The 14,708-nt window shown below is 34.9% G+C and overlaps 1 protein-coding gene across 6 annotated transcripts in view; it reads right to left on the reverse strand.

Moving 5' to 3' along the window:
- Positions 1–14,708, reverse strand: part of ERCC6L2 (ERCC excision repair 6 like 2) — a 57,189-nt gene that overhangs the window by 25,487 nt on the left and 16,994 nt on the right. For 3 of the 6 annotated variants that reach the window (XM_026866149.1, XM_026866150.1, XM_026866151.1), the window contains exons 10-13: positions 8,603–8,674; positions 7,515–7,660; positions 2,492–2,587; positions 1,030–1,129 (exon numbers count right to left, since the gene is read on the reverse strand). In XM_026866149.1, the coding sequence (XP_026721950.1) occupies positions 1,030–1,129; positions 2,492–2,587; positions 7,515–7,660; positions 8,603–8,674 (414 nt within the window). Of the gene's footprint in view, positions 1–1,029; positions 1,130–2,491; positions 2,588–6,104; positions 6,850–7,514; positions 7,661–8,602; positions 8,675–14,708 lie in introns of those variants that run through there. The other 3 variants (XR_003400127.1, XR_003400128.1, XM_026866152.1) reach the window with 2 other exon arrangements.

Here is a 14,708-nt window from a genome sequence, read left to right on the forward strand (position 1 = left end):
TCCCACTCCTTCAGCCTCCAAACTCCTCGTTGTACATAACCCAGATACAAGAGGGTGCTTGTCACTGAAGACTCATTACCAGATTTTTCCTATTTATGGCCAAAAATTGTTATGTTAATTAATCAAATTTCATAAAGCTTTCTTTAATATATGGTATCAATTGCCCACTGAAGTGATTTGCTTTGTCTTTTCCATGCAATGCATTCTTCAGGACAACTGTAGCTCACTGATTTTCTTCCTTTCTCCACATTTACACATTTATGTCAGTATTTCAACTTAAAACCAATCATCTTATTTCTTAACTTGCAACTTGCTGAGAAAAACATGTTCACATTTCATCTAGTTTCTTACTATTCTGCAGCCTGCTTTTTGTTGTTCATGTCTGATTTTGCCTATTTTTAAATTTTAATTCTGTTCTCATCAGGGAATAATTGCTAGATTAAGTGTTCCTCAAACCACACACTTAGCTTTTCACAATCTTAGGTGTTTAAACCCATCAATGCAAGTAGAAAAAATTTAAAAGTGCAAGTGTTTCAGGTTGAGTACTCTGGCAACATAACTTATTACCTTCATAACAGCAGCCAACTACAAGCTGTTCCCCCCTCCTTTTATAAGCAAGTTTTCACAGACAGGAGAGTAGCAATGCTTTCTTGCTTTTCTTCTGTAGTACTACCATAATTTTTGCCCTACTTTCTCCAACCTTTCATAAAAAAACCCTGTCTGAATCACACTGCTGAAGATACTAGCTACTCTCACAGTCATATTTTACAAGTCTTTTATAAAACAGTTCTCTGTATAACCTGATTAATGTGTATTATGTAATTAAATTGTCAGAAGTTACATGAAAACTTGAATATAATTGTTTTGTTCTTTGACAATTGCTAAATGATATATCTCTGTTTAATTAGTTAAGGTTAACAGCATGTATAATAAGCCAAGGGAACTCCAATTTTACTATAGGCTAGCTTAGTTTTCAGTCATTGAAACTGCTAAAGAAAGCTTCCAATTTAAATAGCTTGTGAACTTTACCTGTTTATAAACTTGTCGCAAGTACATCATCTCCTCCACAGTTCCCAAGGATATCAGTCTAAAGACTTTAACAGCTTTGTATTGGCCAATCCTATAAGCTCTGCAAGGACAGTGGCATATTAAAATATTTTTAATCAGTAAAAAAAATAAGAGCTCTCAGGGGTAGTAAAATAAATAAATGCATTCCAATAAAATAGGCATACTCTAAATCATTTATGATTTGGTTGTGGGCTTGGTTTTGGTTTTTGTTTTTTTTGTTTGTTTGGTTGTTTTTTTTTTAAAAAAAAAAAGTTTTCATTCCCTGTTGTTTTACCCTTTGTTTTCTGTGTTTCTTCTCAGGTCTATCCATCTGAAAAACCTTTCCCTCAATTTCTATCAGAAGGCCTGTCGCCCATCTCTCTTGGAAACACATCTTCCACTATGTTTTCTCAGTTATTTTTTTCCCCTGTCTCCATTTGCTCTTGAACAAAATATTCCCCTATTTGCATTATATAGGAGTTAGATCATGGATTGCTTCTGGCAGTCTGTTCTTTCTTGACTTATAAAGCACTATGCAACTTAGATCATCATAGCAACAGCTAATGAACAGACAGCGTTCTATCTAAATGGTAAATTCTGAGAGTTCTAACAGATTGTATTCTAAAAATTCAACCGAGGCTGAACACATTTATAGAAAAATGATCTTACATAGATTCTTTACACAGTCCCTTTCAAGAAGACATTTGTCTGATACACATATTTTTTTAGAACAGGTGACCATCAACACCTTTTAGAAGTCAGAAAGGCCCACAGAATGTAATTACATAATTGGATGGGACAAGAGAAACAAGTTTTCTGCTCAGGAAAATATGTAAATCTACTGAGTTTCAAAGTCTTCCAATAGTCTTTACTTCAGCTATTCAAAAGTCTGTCCTGAATTCCTAGGGAAAAATCCTATGTTTAAAAAAGCCTTGAAAGAAAAATCCAGATTCCTGGAAACACTGCAATGGCATACCATCAGAGATGGAAGTGAGTGCTGAAAAGACACTAATCTCCACAAGGGTGAAGCAGAAAAGAACATGAAGAGTTTTTCTTTAAGAATTCTGGAATTCAAAACATCACTTGAACTCAGGTCAACTACAATGTACTCTGTCCAGAAAAATAGGAAAAATGCCACTCAGCTACACACACACACATTCTAGAGATCACTAACAGTTACAGTAACTATGGTCCTTTTTTTTTTTAATGAGTCCAACATACACAGTGTCACAAAAATAAACTGTAAAATAAGAAGTAAAATTTAGAGTTAAAAATTAGAACATCAATGCTAAAAAATAATTTAGCTGGACATTTTTTACTGCCTCATGGACAAGTCAGACTATGTAAAAAAATTTTTCCTTAAGGAAAATTTTAGTTGGACAATCAGATTACATAATCAAAGCAGAGTACAACATGGATCAATGTCTGTATTTTGAGAGTATACCTGTCAATAGCTTGAAGATCATTTGCTGGGTTCCACGTAGGATCGAACAGTATAACAACATTGGCACCAACAAAATTAAGACCTAGTCCACCAGCCCTAAAAAAAAAAAAAAAAAGAAAAAACAGAAGTATTTGACACTAAGAAAACCAGAACAATTCTTTTTTTCAGTGTATTAGGTACATATTGGCATACTCCCCAACATAAAAAAAAGAGCACATTAGAGACATTGAAAATAATGATATTGAAAATAATGGAGTACAGCTTTGTGTTACTGTTGTGCTAATAATCACTACTGTAAAATGCAGTCTTCTCACTTAAGTAGCAAGATTACAAAGCATATGATTAGCTGAGTCATAACCAACTGCTATCACCTTGCTGTAGTAAAAGCCCTGACTGCTACTTCATACTTGCTGAGCCCTATACAGGCCGCCAACCCCCTCAATGATTACACTGAAATTCATAACCACTTTTATGCCAGTTAATATTACAGAAGCAGGAAAACTATAGCCTAAATATCATTACACAGCATTGAATTTTACCTTATCTAATCCCAGTACATAGCTTTGACAATACTACTATGCAGCTTCCACTAAAATGGTCACAATCTAGTGTAAGTCATATCTTTAAGAACTAACAACTGTTTCAAGTCTATTTGTAAAGTAAGTCAACTGTTATAAATACAGTTGGCCACACAGCTGCATATGAGCAACATTCATACTAGTCATTATAAGAAAAAAAGGCACTAGAAGATTGTCTACCATAGGAGTTAGGAGTCACAGGGGTACAACATCTTGAAACATGCAACAGTTGTAGTGTGCTTTCAGGTAAAGCCTGCAAGTCAGTAAAGTATTTGAACCTGAGGTAGCTAATAACCTGCTGAATTCAACAAAACTGCTCAGTTACTTGGAGTTTGGCATGTGCACAGCTAAATGATTTGATAGGAACAAATGTGAAGAAAATACCATTGCTCATCCAGATACAAAACAAGCAAATATCGAAAACTCTTTTCATCTGGCTCAACCAACATCCCTACAAAAACAGATAAGTTCCTATACAAGCACATGCTGAATATTATTATTAACTATTAAAACAATTCTTCACATTGACATAGGCAGCACCAATTTCAAGTGTGTTTTTTTTTCCTGAATGAGGTACCACAAAATTGAAAAAGTCAATCCCATTTAATATACCAAGCAACCTGGTTTTAACAGATTCCTTTATAGTCTGCTTGTTTATAGCAGTGGGAAAGGTAAAGTTTCCAAGTATAAGAATGGAGACAGAAACAAAAAGCTTATGGAGCCCCACCACTTTTTGGTCTTCATGGAATCCTTGTCAATGTAAATACAGTTGTGGCCTCCTCCTTCCAGGTGTGGTGTGGCGTCAGGTTAGTTAAATCTGGAAAGGGAGAGGATGTGGGAACCCGCCAACATTAACGCAGGTTTCTGGATGATGAGTGTTCTCAAAGTTTGAAATGCTGAATAAAAATCTTTGTATTTTTCAGAATACCTTACTGTATTTTGGAATTTTTGTGTATTTCTTTTAGTGAAGACAGAATTAAGACTCTCATCTTACCAAATCAGCCCTGCAGACAGACTGAAACATAAGTTAATATGTTTTTCCAAATGCTTTCTCATAAAAATTGCAAGATTTGGAACCAAAATATGAATTAAACCTCAGTGCAAAGCCTTAGTGCACGTAAAAAAGACTGGCTATAAAAATTAACTAAACAGGATACTTAGCGTTATAAAGATTTTACCTTTCAGTATTTTTAGGTATGCCACAAAAATTCATATATTCCAAAACAGAAAAAGAATGGCTCCTATATCTTTCATAGACAGAATGAATGCAGTAGTTTGTGCATTGTAAAGAATATCTTCCATTTTAACTATCATTTTAACTAGCTGTTAGTCATTACTGCAAGATGGTCCATGCAAATTGCTATAATATGGCTCAAATGAAGAGCCCTACATGAAAGATCTCGAAACGGTTGTTACAAACAACAGTTTTCAAAAGATCATCTTATTTAAAACTGCATGCTACACTAAATAAATGACTTTTTATATCCTGTCACTGACAACTGAATACCTCAAGGTTTAGAAGTTACAAAACAATATTGCACTAGAAAAGGTTCCATGAAAGTTTTGACTATGTAATTCTATTTACCAAGGTAAGGTTTTTTATAGTTTATCAGTGTTCTGTTTCAGTGAGATCTTGTGACTGAAAATTCTATGAATATGATTACATGCACTTTTAAAATTACTTGCATTATAGCTGAAGAATTCAAGTTAAATGAAGCCCTGTAAAAGTAAAAAGTAATGGACAGTAATTGAGAATGCTGCAGGTAGAAGTGCATATTCTAAAATTTCATTATAAAAAAAAATCTACAAATTTCTGTAACATCACCTCTTGACCTATGCACTTCTCTGTACATAATAAAGAAACTGAGAAGCAGAAATAGATTTCCACTATTCTGAAGGAAATAATCTAGAGATAGACTGGTGTGGAAAACCCAGAAAATGATGACTTAGCTTTAAAGGTGGGAATATTTGCTATTCTTATTTCTCAAGAACATTATGATGGAACAGGACTGTGTAGACTTCAGTATCATACACTCAGAGTTCCCCTTCTTCAGGCTAAGCAGCATCAATGGAGTTGCAAGCTCTGACATTCTCCTAGCATGTCACTGGAACTCTAGCACTTCATGAGCCTTAGAAGTTCCAGCAGATGTACACCTGTTTTACCATAGAGCTCAAGGTTAAAATTAATGATCTATACCTAATGGTTTGATGGAATTTACAGGCGCTGAAAGAATCAATCATATTTTCTTTCAATGTCTATAAAATATGTTTATCTATATACCTGTATTAGTCATCATTATCAACAAAAGCATTATAGATAGCTATATGAATATGTTTGATACAAATATTAATGGCAAGACTTGAGGCCAAGTTGTATAGACAGATTTTTCTTTTTTCTTTTTTTACTTTATTAAGGCCCCATTTTTCAAAAAACCTCAACCAATTAAAATAAAGATTTCCAAATGTCTATGGGCTATACATAAGCAATTCCAGGCAGAAACAGCATTCTATCAGCATTAAAAAAAATGGAATGTAACAGGAACATTGTAAATTTTAACACTGAAGTCATCACCACTGTCTGCACTGTAGCTCACTAATTTATAGATTAGATCTTCCGTTTGAAGTTGTATGTTAACTGTGCCAGTGGACTATAATTGCATACTCAGTATCACTATGCATGGAATTCATCCTTTGCAGAATGCATTTCTGCAGCCAAAAGACTATGCAAGTATTTTCAATGAAAAAAAAAGAATATTTTGCTTTCTGAGCAATGGGACTTTCAGAACACATACAAGTTGACTACACGGATCAGTCAAAAACTTTGCAAGAAAGTATGACCCAATTCTGTCAACTTACTATGTGTTGAGAAATAAAGAATATACTGTAAAGTCCTAATGCCTGAAATCTGAGTATGACAAAAAATGAAACTGTTGTAGAGTAGAACTAGGACAAATCACTTCAAGTTCCAAAGGATTACAAAATTAAACTTGGTACATTACTGTATATCAAGCAAACAAAAAGATCACTTCTTGTTATCTGTGATAAACTACACAAAGAACTGCACCTTCTGTTTTCCTTAGTAAACACCAGTTATATTGACTGCATTGTTTCTTCCATTTACTCAGTAAAATGAGAAACACTAAAACCAACAGAATCAAGTCTCTTGTCTCAAGCACTACCAGCAGGCATGGCAAGCTCAACAGTCTGTATTCACAAGCTCTCATAACAAAGAGGAGAAAGTCCATCTCTGTTTACCTGATATTAATTTTTATTTCTATGTAAATTAATGGAAGAGAACTGAAAAGGTTATAATTATGCAACTGAACTAGACTGATAGAAGGACAAACTAGAGAGTCTTTCCTAATGCTACAGATGCAGTAATAGCCTGCTGTCTTCAGAGACAAGGAACACGGAGTTATGAAAGTCTTAGGGAAGTTGATGGCTGGATCGCACAGTTGATGGAGATTACAAACAAATGTGCATAACCAACACTATAAATCTCTTCAGATACTCTCTGGTGCATGTGGGCAAGGTTGTGAAGACAGTTCTGATAATGCACTTGCAATAGTCTTTAAGATTATGTCTGACTTCTAATTAAACAGAGGTAGTGTGGGTCCTCCCGTCTAACTCCAACATACACACTTCCAGTACAGAAGGACAAAAGTGAATATATAGGCAAGAACAGCATTTTTGCATGTTTCACCAAGTTTCACAGAGTTTTCCTTTGGACAGGGAGATGGAAGTTTCTCTTTGTTCCCTTTCTGACCTTGCCTGGACAAACTTCATCCAAGATAGAACATGGAAGTAACCAGACATAAAAGAAAAATAGAATGGTCATAATAGTTTCATTAATTTTAGTTAAACATATTGCTCTATTTCAAAATAATTTGCTATCCATCATAAATTGATAAGCAGATCTGATAAATACATTTTAAAAGACAATCCAGGATTCTTTGAAGTATTTTAAATAGACATATGTTAATTAACAGGGTTAGTAAGTTACAGTAACACCAAAAGGTAATTTTTCAGTTCAATATAGCAATTCATGTTCACACTCACTTGCTAGTTCTACTAGTACAGTACAAGAAATGGAGTCTGTCTACAATAAAACAAAAGCTTTTTGTGGATAATGACATCATCATAATAATAATGTTTTAGTAATAATGTTTAAAAATGTTTTCCTCAGTCCTACAGCAGCTGGAAATTTAAAACCAGGATTCAGAAGACCCACTTGTTTCAGATCTTAGAAATCCTCATAAAGCAGAGGAGAGGGGAAAGGAGGTATTTTAAGAAGCTTCAGACCACAGCAGTGAGTAAAGACAAAAGAACAATTAACTTTCTCAGAGACATATTCCCTTAAAAGGTCATCAAACAAAATGCAGAGTAACTTATTTACTAAACACTAGAAAGGCAGAATGAAACACCTACAAGTTAAATTTTCTTACATTGTAGATACAAGACATATGTTAATTTCTTGAATGCTGTTGAACTCTCTCACAATTCTGAGTCTATCTTCTGATTTTGTATTTCCATCAAGTCTTCGGTAATCTAGCCCAGATGCCATACAATATTGTTCCAGCACATCTAGCAACTGGGTGGAAAAATAAAAACAGGTTAAGTGTTTACTATTATCTTTTTAATTAAGCATAATCACAGAGGCCATGTTTCTCATATATTTTCAATAGAGCAAGCATTGAAAATGAGAGTAGATCTTTGCCATTTTGGTATCAACATCCTTGACTCTCTTTAGCTGTGATTCCACAGCACACTACATGATTAATGTTGGTCTGCTGTGGTCTCACTCAGTCCTCCAACCCTGGCTGCCTGTCCCGCCTCTAAGTGATGTTGAATCAGTTCAACCCAATAACTTAAACAGTTTCCTACTTTCTCAGCATTACAATGGCTTGAGAAACAATAAATGAGCACCAGAGCCAGCACAGAGAAACATGCTGGTACACACCATCAGAATTCAGAGGGATGGAGTGAAAGAGACTGCAGTACTCAGCAGTCAGTCTGGTCTTGAAGGGCAGCTTAAGACACATGAACATTTTACTACTACATTTAAATACTAAACCTGCAATCTTCCTTAAAGGCACAAAATTATTAATTGTCTAAACTGTCCTTCAAACGATTATTTTTAAATACTTTTTACTGCTATAATTACAAATATTTAATAAAGAAAAACATATTATAGATTGAATCACTTCAAGAAATGCATTACCCTCTAACAAGAAAATCAAGGAGCAAGTCCCTTAAAAGCAAAACGCGCCTACACTTCTTCCTCCAATTAAGCACTGTTTTAACTTCAAACCAACTAGTGTAGTAAGTCTCAGGGTCAAAGCTTCATCACTGCTAATGCTCAAAAGCAAGTAGAATAGTGGATATTTCAATATGCTTCTTGAGTATGGCACACTGTCCTCATTATTATTTCCCACAGTACAGACATAAAGGAAATATGGTTGACAGCTGTCACCTCAGTGCTTTATGCTTCACAATTTACTGCTGCAGTTGACAAAAATCACACAGAGCTCACCTTTGTGGAAAAAGAGAAAAGAAGAACTTTATCCTTGTTTTTTTGGAAGTGATTTAAAAGCTGCTGAAGGACCTGTAAACAAACCACAGAATACAAAGGAAGAGATTTCATCTACAGGTCATCTCACACACACTTGTGCTTTTAACCTTTAAACAGGCTATACTAATTAATTGATTGCAAAGCCAGATGCATAACAAAAAACGTTATTAACATAATAAATGTGCCAAAGGTAATGGAGATGATGGACACATGCATTTTCCAGTGATCTACATGGAAATCCTGTTGTAAAAAGGCAATCATACCACTAACAGGTAAATTCAGAAGCTATTTCTGTCAGTGCACAGACTGCAACATAATGTTACTTTTCCCATGATGTCTCAGCTTGTGAATTTTTACATTTAACAACTGCTCACAGTTCCCCTGAAAACATGAAGGTCTTCTTAAGTTTTTTGTACTGCATCTGAATTCAGAACTTATTGGAACTTCTCTACTTAAAATAATCAGTGAGATGTATGCCCCTCCCCACTCCCACTCTCATCTGTTGCTATGTTTACAGTAGGATCCAGCTTCCCAGACTCTGCACAGACCTTGAAATGCCAATAATCTGCCCACACACAATGTTCTTCTGGTGGGGAACCAAATAATCCAGAGCCTTGTGTATAATAGCAATACTGTTATTTTCAAAAGAAGCATGTCCTCATCCGGTAGTGGCAGCTGGTAGTGACAGCTCCAGAGTACCACGCAGAAGCAATACACAAAAGGGAAAAGAGGAATCTTCTGTACCATGTCTATAGCTTTCTCCCACGAGGCAATAAATATTTAAAAAATTATATTTATTCAGTGATAAATACATAATCTGTTAACACTGATTTCACTAAAGGCCTAACAAATCTTTGACAACCAAACAATAATGAATGTTTAGATTAATTTTACAATTCTGGATAATATGTAGAATATAAAATAGTAATTATATACAAATGGGCTTATAATTGATATATGTTAGCCAGCCAGTTACATGTGAAAACAAGATCATTTTTGCCTGGTTTCATCGTACAAGAACATGTAAACCTGGAGTTATTTTACTAGGAAAAAATCCACATCAGGTAATTTAACAAAGAGCTAAAGGACTTACATTTGCATTTTACTTAGCCACATAAAGAAAAATAAACTGAAGAAAAACAGTGACATGTTTTTAGTAGAAGGAATTTGGCTACTGTATTATCATTATTATTATTATTAAAGTACAGGTAAAATAATTTCTTATAGGAGAACACACAAATTCACCCAGTTTAAGTAAAATGGATCAGTGCCATGTTCATTGACATTTCAGGTATTCTGGAGTAAAGAACAGCTCTGGCGAACAGGGAAAGTAATGAATGGCTCTGCAAAGAGAAATAAAATTCTACACTTGCACACAAGAGTATTAACTTGAAAGCTGTTAGTCTGCAAGAGAAATACTTGATCATACTCAAGCAAAAGTAACATGCTCTTTGTAAGAGTCCACATGGATTTAAATACACATCTCCCCTTTACTACAAATTGTGAGCTAACTGATGAAATTCCAGCTCTCACATTTGAGAATACCTTGTTTGTATATAGATGTCCAAGTTAGCCTACAGTGTTTATAAGCCTTCAAAACATGTTCAAAACCATGCCTGCCTGGGTTGTTATGTTCAATGGCAGAAGTTGCTATTATTTGCAAGGTGCTCCAATAGACTTCTTCCATTTTCCTACTGAAATAATGGTAATATCCAGGCAAAAAAATAAATTAATAAATATATAAAAAAAAAAATCAATCCAACACATTTATTCCTAAGAGATTTATATTCATTAAGAACAGTATTCCAAAACTCCTCAAATGGATGTCTGTGGAAATACTGTACTTGTAGTTTAAAAAAACCCAAAAGTTAATTCAAGTGCCCAGATATCTAATAGCCCTATTCACTTAAAAAGCATATAGAGTCTCTCTGAGCCAGAATTTTAGCAAACTGTGGAAGTAATCAGACATGGTAGTAAATGAGAATTACTGCAGGCTTTTAAAACTACCCTAATTCATCCTATTTTTTTCCAAACAGTCCTCAATACTTCTGTGTGGTCAGTTTGCAATCTTTGTGTTTCAAAAGCAATGGAATCACTCATTCTTACACTTTGCAGGTCCCCTCTTTCTTCATGACAGAAAAATGGTGGTTTTCACCAAGGCAGCACACTCCTTTCATTTCAATTCTCACACATTCAACTATTTCAAGTTAAAAATCGAGGCAAAAAATTAATCTTGCAATAGAAAGTATAAGCAAAGTCTTCTGAAAACTGTAATTTCTGCAGTCTAATTGCACACAAGGGGAAATTCCACAAAAAATCCCTGAAGCTCAGATCACATCACTGGGTATTACCCACCTCCCACTCTAACAAGGATGTACAGGTATACTATCAGTATTTACATGTGTACATTTGGATTATAGGGACTGTTTTTTCCAGGCTCTTGTTATAATCTTAAATTACGAACAGAAAACCTGGGGTGGCATGTTGTAAATGCTACAGCTTGCAAAACACGGACATGACTGTAACCACAGCACAAGGTAGGACACAAACACCAATATGACATTCTCACATGTTCAAGTAAGTTTAACTGGTGACAGTAGGCTTATTCCATATTACAAAGGGCTATGCTTCCCTACGTGTTTTATCTCTTCTTGGTGAGACAACAGATAATGCTTTCAGCAGATAGGTTAACTTTTTTAACTCTGCAAAACTGTAACAACTGCTTAGCTAATAAACTTCAAGGACAAATTCAAGTCCAGCCTTGCTCCCCCCTCGAATATATTTAATAAATGCCAAAAACTTTTCCTTTGAAAAGTTATGCTCATTTACAAAAGAATAATCACCTGTTGCTAAAATTTCTGGGTAGTCTGTACTAAATTTTAATTTAAAGGACTAAATAATAGCTATTCAGTCTATACTACCAGATGAAAATGACAAAAGTATTTCAATTCGTTTTTATAATAGAATAGAAAACGTGAAGTACTACATGGACAAAGCTATTAAAATACATTTCACTTGTATGATTTATTTCCAAATCAACGTGTTAAAATATAAAAAGTAGTTTTCAAGCTCTAGTAATCTGTTGACTCTCCTGTGATTACTTTCTGATTTTAAAAGGACCTTCTAAATGAAATACTTTTTGAAGGACTCTGCCTCAAGAACATAAAAACCTAAATCATCCCAAACAGCTTCTGTTTTAAAATTCAGAAGAGAAAACAAAAAAAGTTAAGACAATCTTTTCTCACAAAGCAAACCTTCAGTGCAATCAGCAGGAGAAAATAAAAAAGCCACCAAAGCACCAGAAACATAGGAAGCAATTTTTGCCATAGTGATTATTTTTAAATCAAAATTCATGGACTCAAAACCAACCTTATTTTTCAATGATGGCCACTTGGCCCACTACATAAAACTACTCCTTTCAGGCACAGAGATATCACCACACAGTTCAGAATATTCTGTTTATACAAAGATATATTTCATGAACTGACACACAATTCAAGTTCCCCTTAAAAAAGAAAGCTGACCAGTTTCTCTTTAAGTAAGCAGTTCTTTCAACAATTTTTAGATAAGTTTTATTCAGTTTTCAATGGATGGAAATAGACACTATAAATTTCTAAAACAAATATTTTGTTTATATTTCATATAAACAAAACCAGAGGTCAACAACAGTGGAAAAAATTCTGTAAGCTTACCGGGATGTCATATATGCAGCATTTGAAAATGCTTCTATTCTATAATCCATAAAGTAAAAAATGAACCAAACAAGCAGAACCCCTCATAATAATACAAGATCATAATTTCTTATGGTGGAAGAAAGATCCATACTGCTTTGTACCTTTGCCTACTACTACTGCAGTATTGTGCCCAATCTGATTTTTTTAAAAAGTCTGAGCAATATGTTCTGTGAAAGAATTATAGCATTTTCTTACTTTTCTACAGAAATTTAATATACTGCACTTCTCATCTCTCATCTACCAAACATACTGAAGAAATATTTTTATATATAAATATTACTTCCAAACACAAGATTGGATTTAAAAACCCAGTTTTCCATAATATACACTGCACTTCTTGAAAAAAATGGAAATTCTCCACACCAAGGCTCTTCTCAAGAATATATGCTTATTCAGGGTTTGGTGGGGTGTTTCTTTGTCTTGTTTTGGATTTGTTTTTTTTTGCAAATACGTACAATCTATATTAAAAAGTACCTTAAAATACAAGAATATTGATCTGTATAGACTGATAACAAGCTAAAAGATAAAAAATTTAATGAAAAGCACAACTTATCAGGAAAATCTCCAGTGAGATAGAACGAAGATGAGGATTAGATGAATCACTATTGAGGGGTTTTTAATTGGTAATCACTATACTAGTAGCTCATTTTTTACCATATATTGCTCATCTCATTATACTTACATTTGGGCAAACTACTGGCAGCTCCAAGATTCATTTTTCCAACTGTGTAGATTTCATCAGTGTCAAAAGTAAATATTCAGCCTGCCTGCCATCTCATCAGTATCATGCCATCAACACAAGCTCGGGATAATTAAGGAAATCACAGCCTCTGCTTTCTTGCCACCTTCATTATGCTCTTACTTCAACCCTGTAGCAGCACAACCTGCTTCCTTACCATCCAAGGCTATTGCACACAAGCATGGGAAGAGCCTTATTGCTACCAGCCAAGGTTACGCTCAACTCAGAGCCCTGAGAAGACACTGCAGTCTATGTTGTTCCAGAAGCAGCTCAGACTTACAGTCATGGTTTGGAACAGATTCCTCCCAACAGGCAGCTCTGTAAGCTGCAGGATTTAAAGGCACATAAAGTTGGAACCTCTGTCTTAACTCAGGCATTTTTCATTGACTGTGTTGGATAAATTTCTACAGAAAGGAAAATTTGTTTCAACCTATAGAAGAGCTTCATAAGCACCACTGAATATTATGGACTTAGTTTTTACAGATATGTATTAAATATTTACCACCTGCTTCCGCACCAGTCCCAATCAGTAACTGTCAATAGAGAGAAAAATATAATACACTCCATTCTGCATAGCTTCTCACCCTCCAGTTACCCTCAAGCTCTTCTTCTTCTTCTTACACATTATAGAGAGAAAAATATAATATTTTTCTGCATAGCTTCAAAGGAAAATTTGTTTCAACCTATAGAAGAGCTTCATAAGCACCACTGAATATTATGGACTTAGTTTTTACAGATATGTATTAAATATTTACCACCTGCTTCCGCACCAGTCCCAATCAGTAACTGTCAATAGAGAGAAAAATATAATACACTCCATTCTGCATAGCTTCTCACCCTCCAGTTACCCTCAAGCTCTTCTTCTTCTTCTTACACATTATAGAGAGAAAAATATAATACACTCCATTCTGCATAGCTTCTCACCCTCCAGTTACCCTCAAGCTCAGGACTCTGAAACCTAACATGGTTTTCTTTTTCATTAGCTACATTAGACATCTTTTCCAGTTATTCATCCTGTTCTGCTCTGAAATCAGAGGAAGTCACAGTTTAAGGAGTTTTACGGGTTTACATTTAACATGTTTATTTTGTTCATTTTTAGCATGGCTCCTCTTAGCTTCATTTGGTGTCCAAAGGATTAGAAAAGACAGTAAGGACTCAGGTCATCTTCACCAGTTCCGTGGTACTCCTAATTGTGCAGATCCCTCTCACGTTCACCCTAAGATTTTTTTCCGTGCTGGAGAGTCCCTGCCTACCTGGCTGCTTCTGTCTTTGTGGTCTTTTCAAGGTCTAACATGCTTTTTGAGAGGAGGGACTGGAACTACCCCCAGTATTGAAGGTGTGCACAGATAATTAAGTCCATAATGATTCTGTTTTGTCATCTTTTACTTTCCCAACTATTTCCAGCTGCCACCGAGTCAACAGTTTCATGCAACTATCTGTCATATTATGACCTCCACCCCCTTGACTGTAAGGGTCATTTCCCTGGTCATTATAAAATATGTGAAGCTGACACCTTATGACATCTTAGCATCACAGATCACTCTTATCCAGTCTTTTCCCAGAGGCACCCTGATGACAGGAGATACCTGCTGTG

This window comes from Athene cunicularia (assembly GCF_003259725.1).
Source record: "Athene cunicularia isolate RWA chromosome Z unlocalized genomic scaffold, athCun1 chrZ_part2, whole genome shotgun sequence".
Taxonomy (NCBI): Eukaryota; Metazoa; Chordata; class Aves; order Strigiformes; family Strigidae; genus Athene; species Athene cunicularia.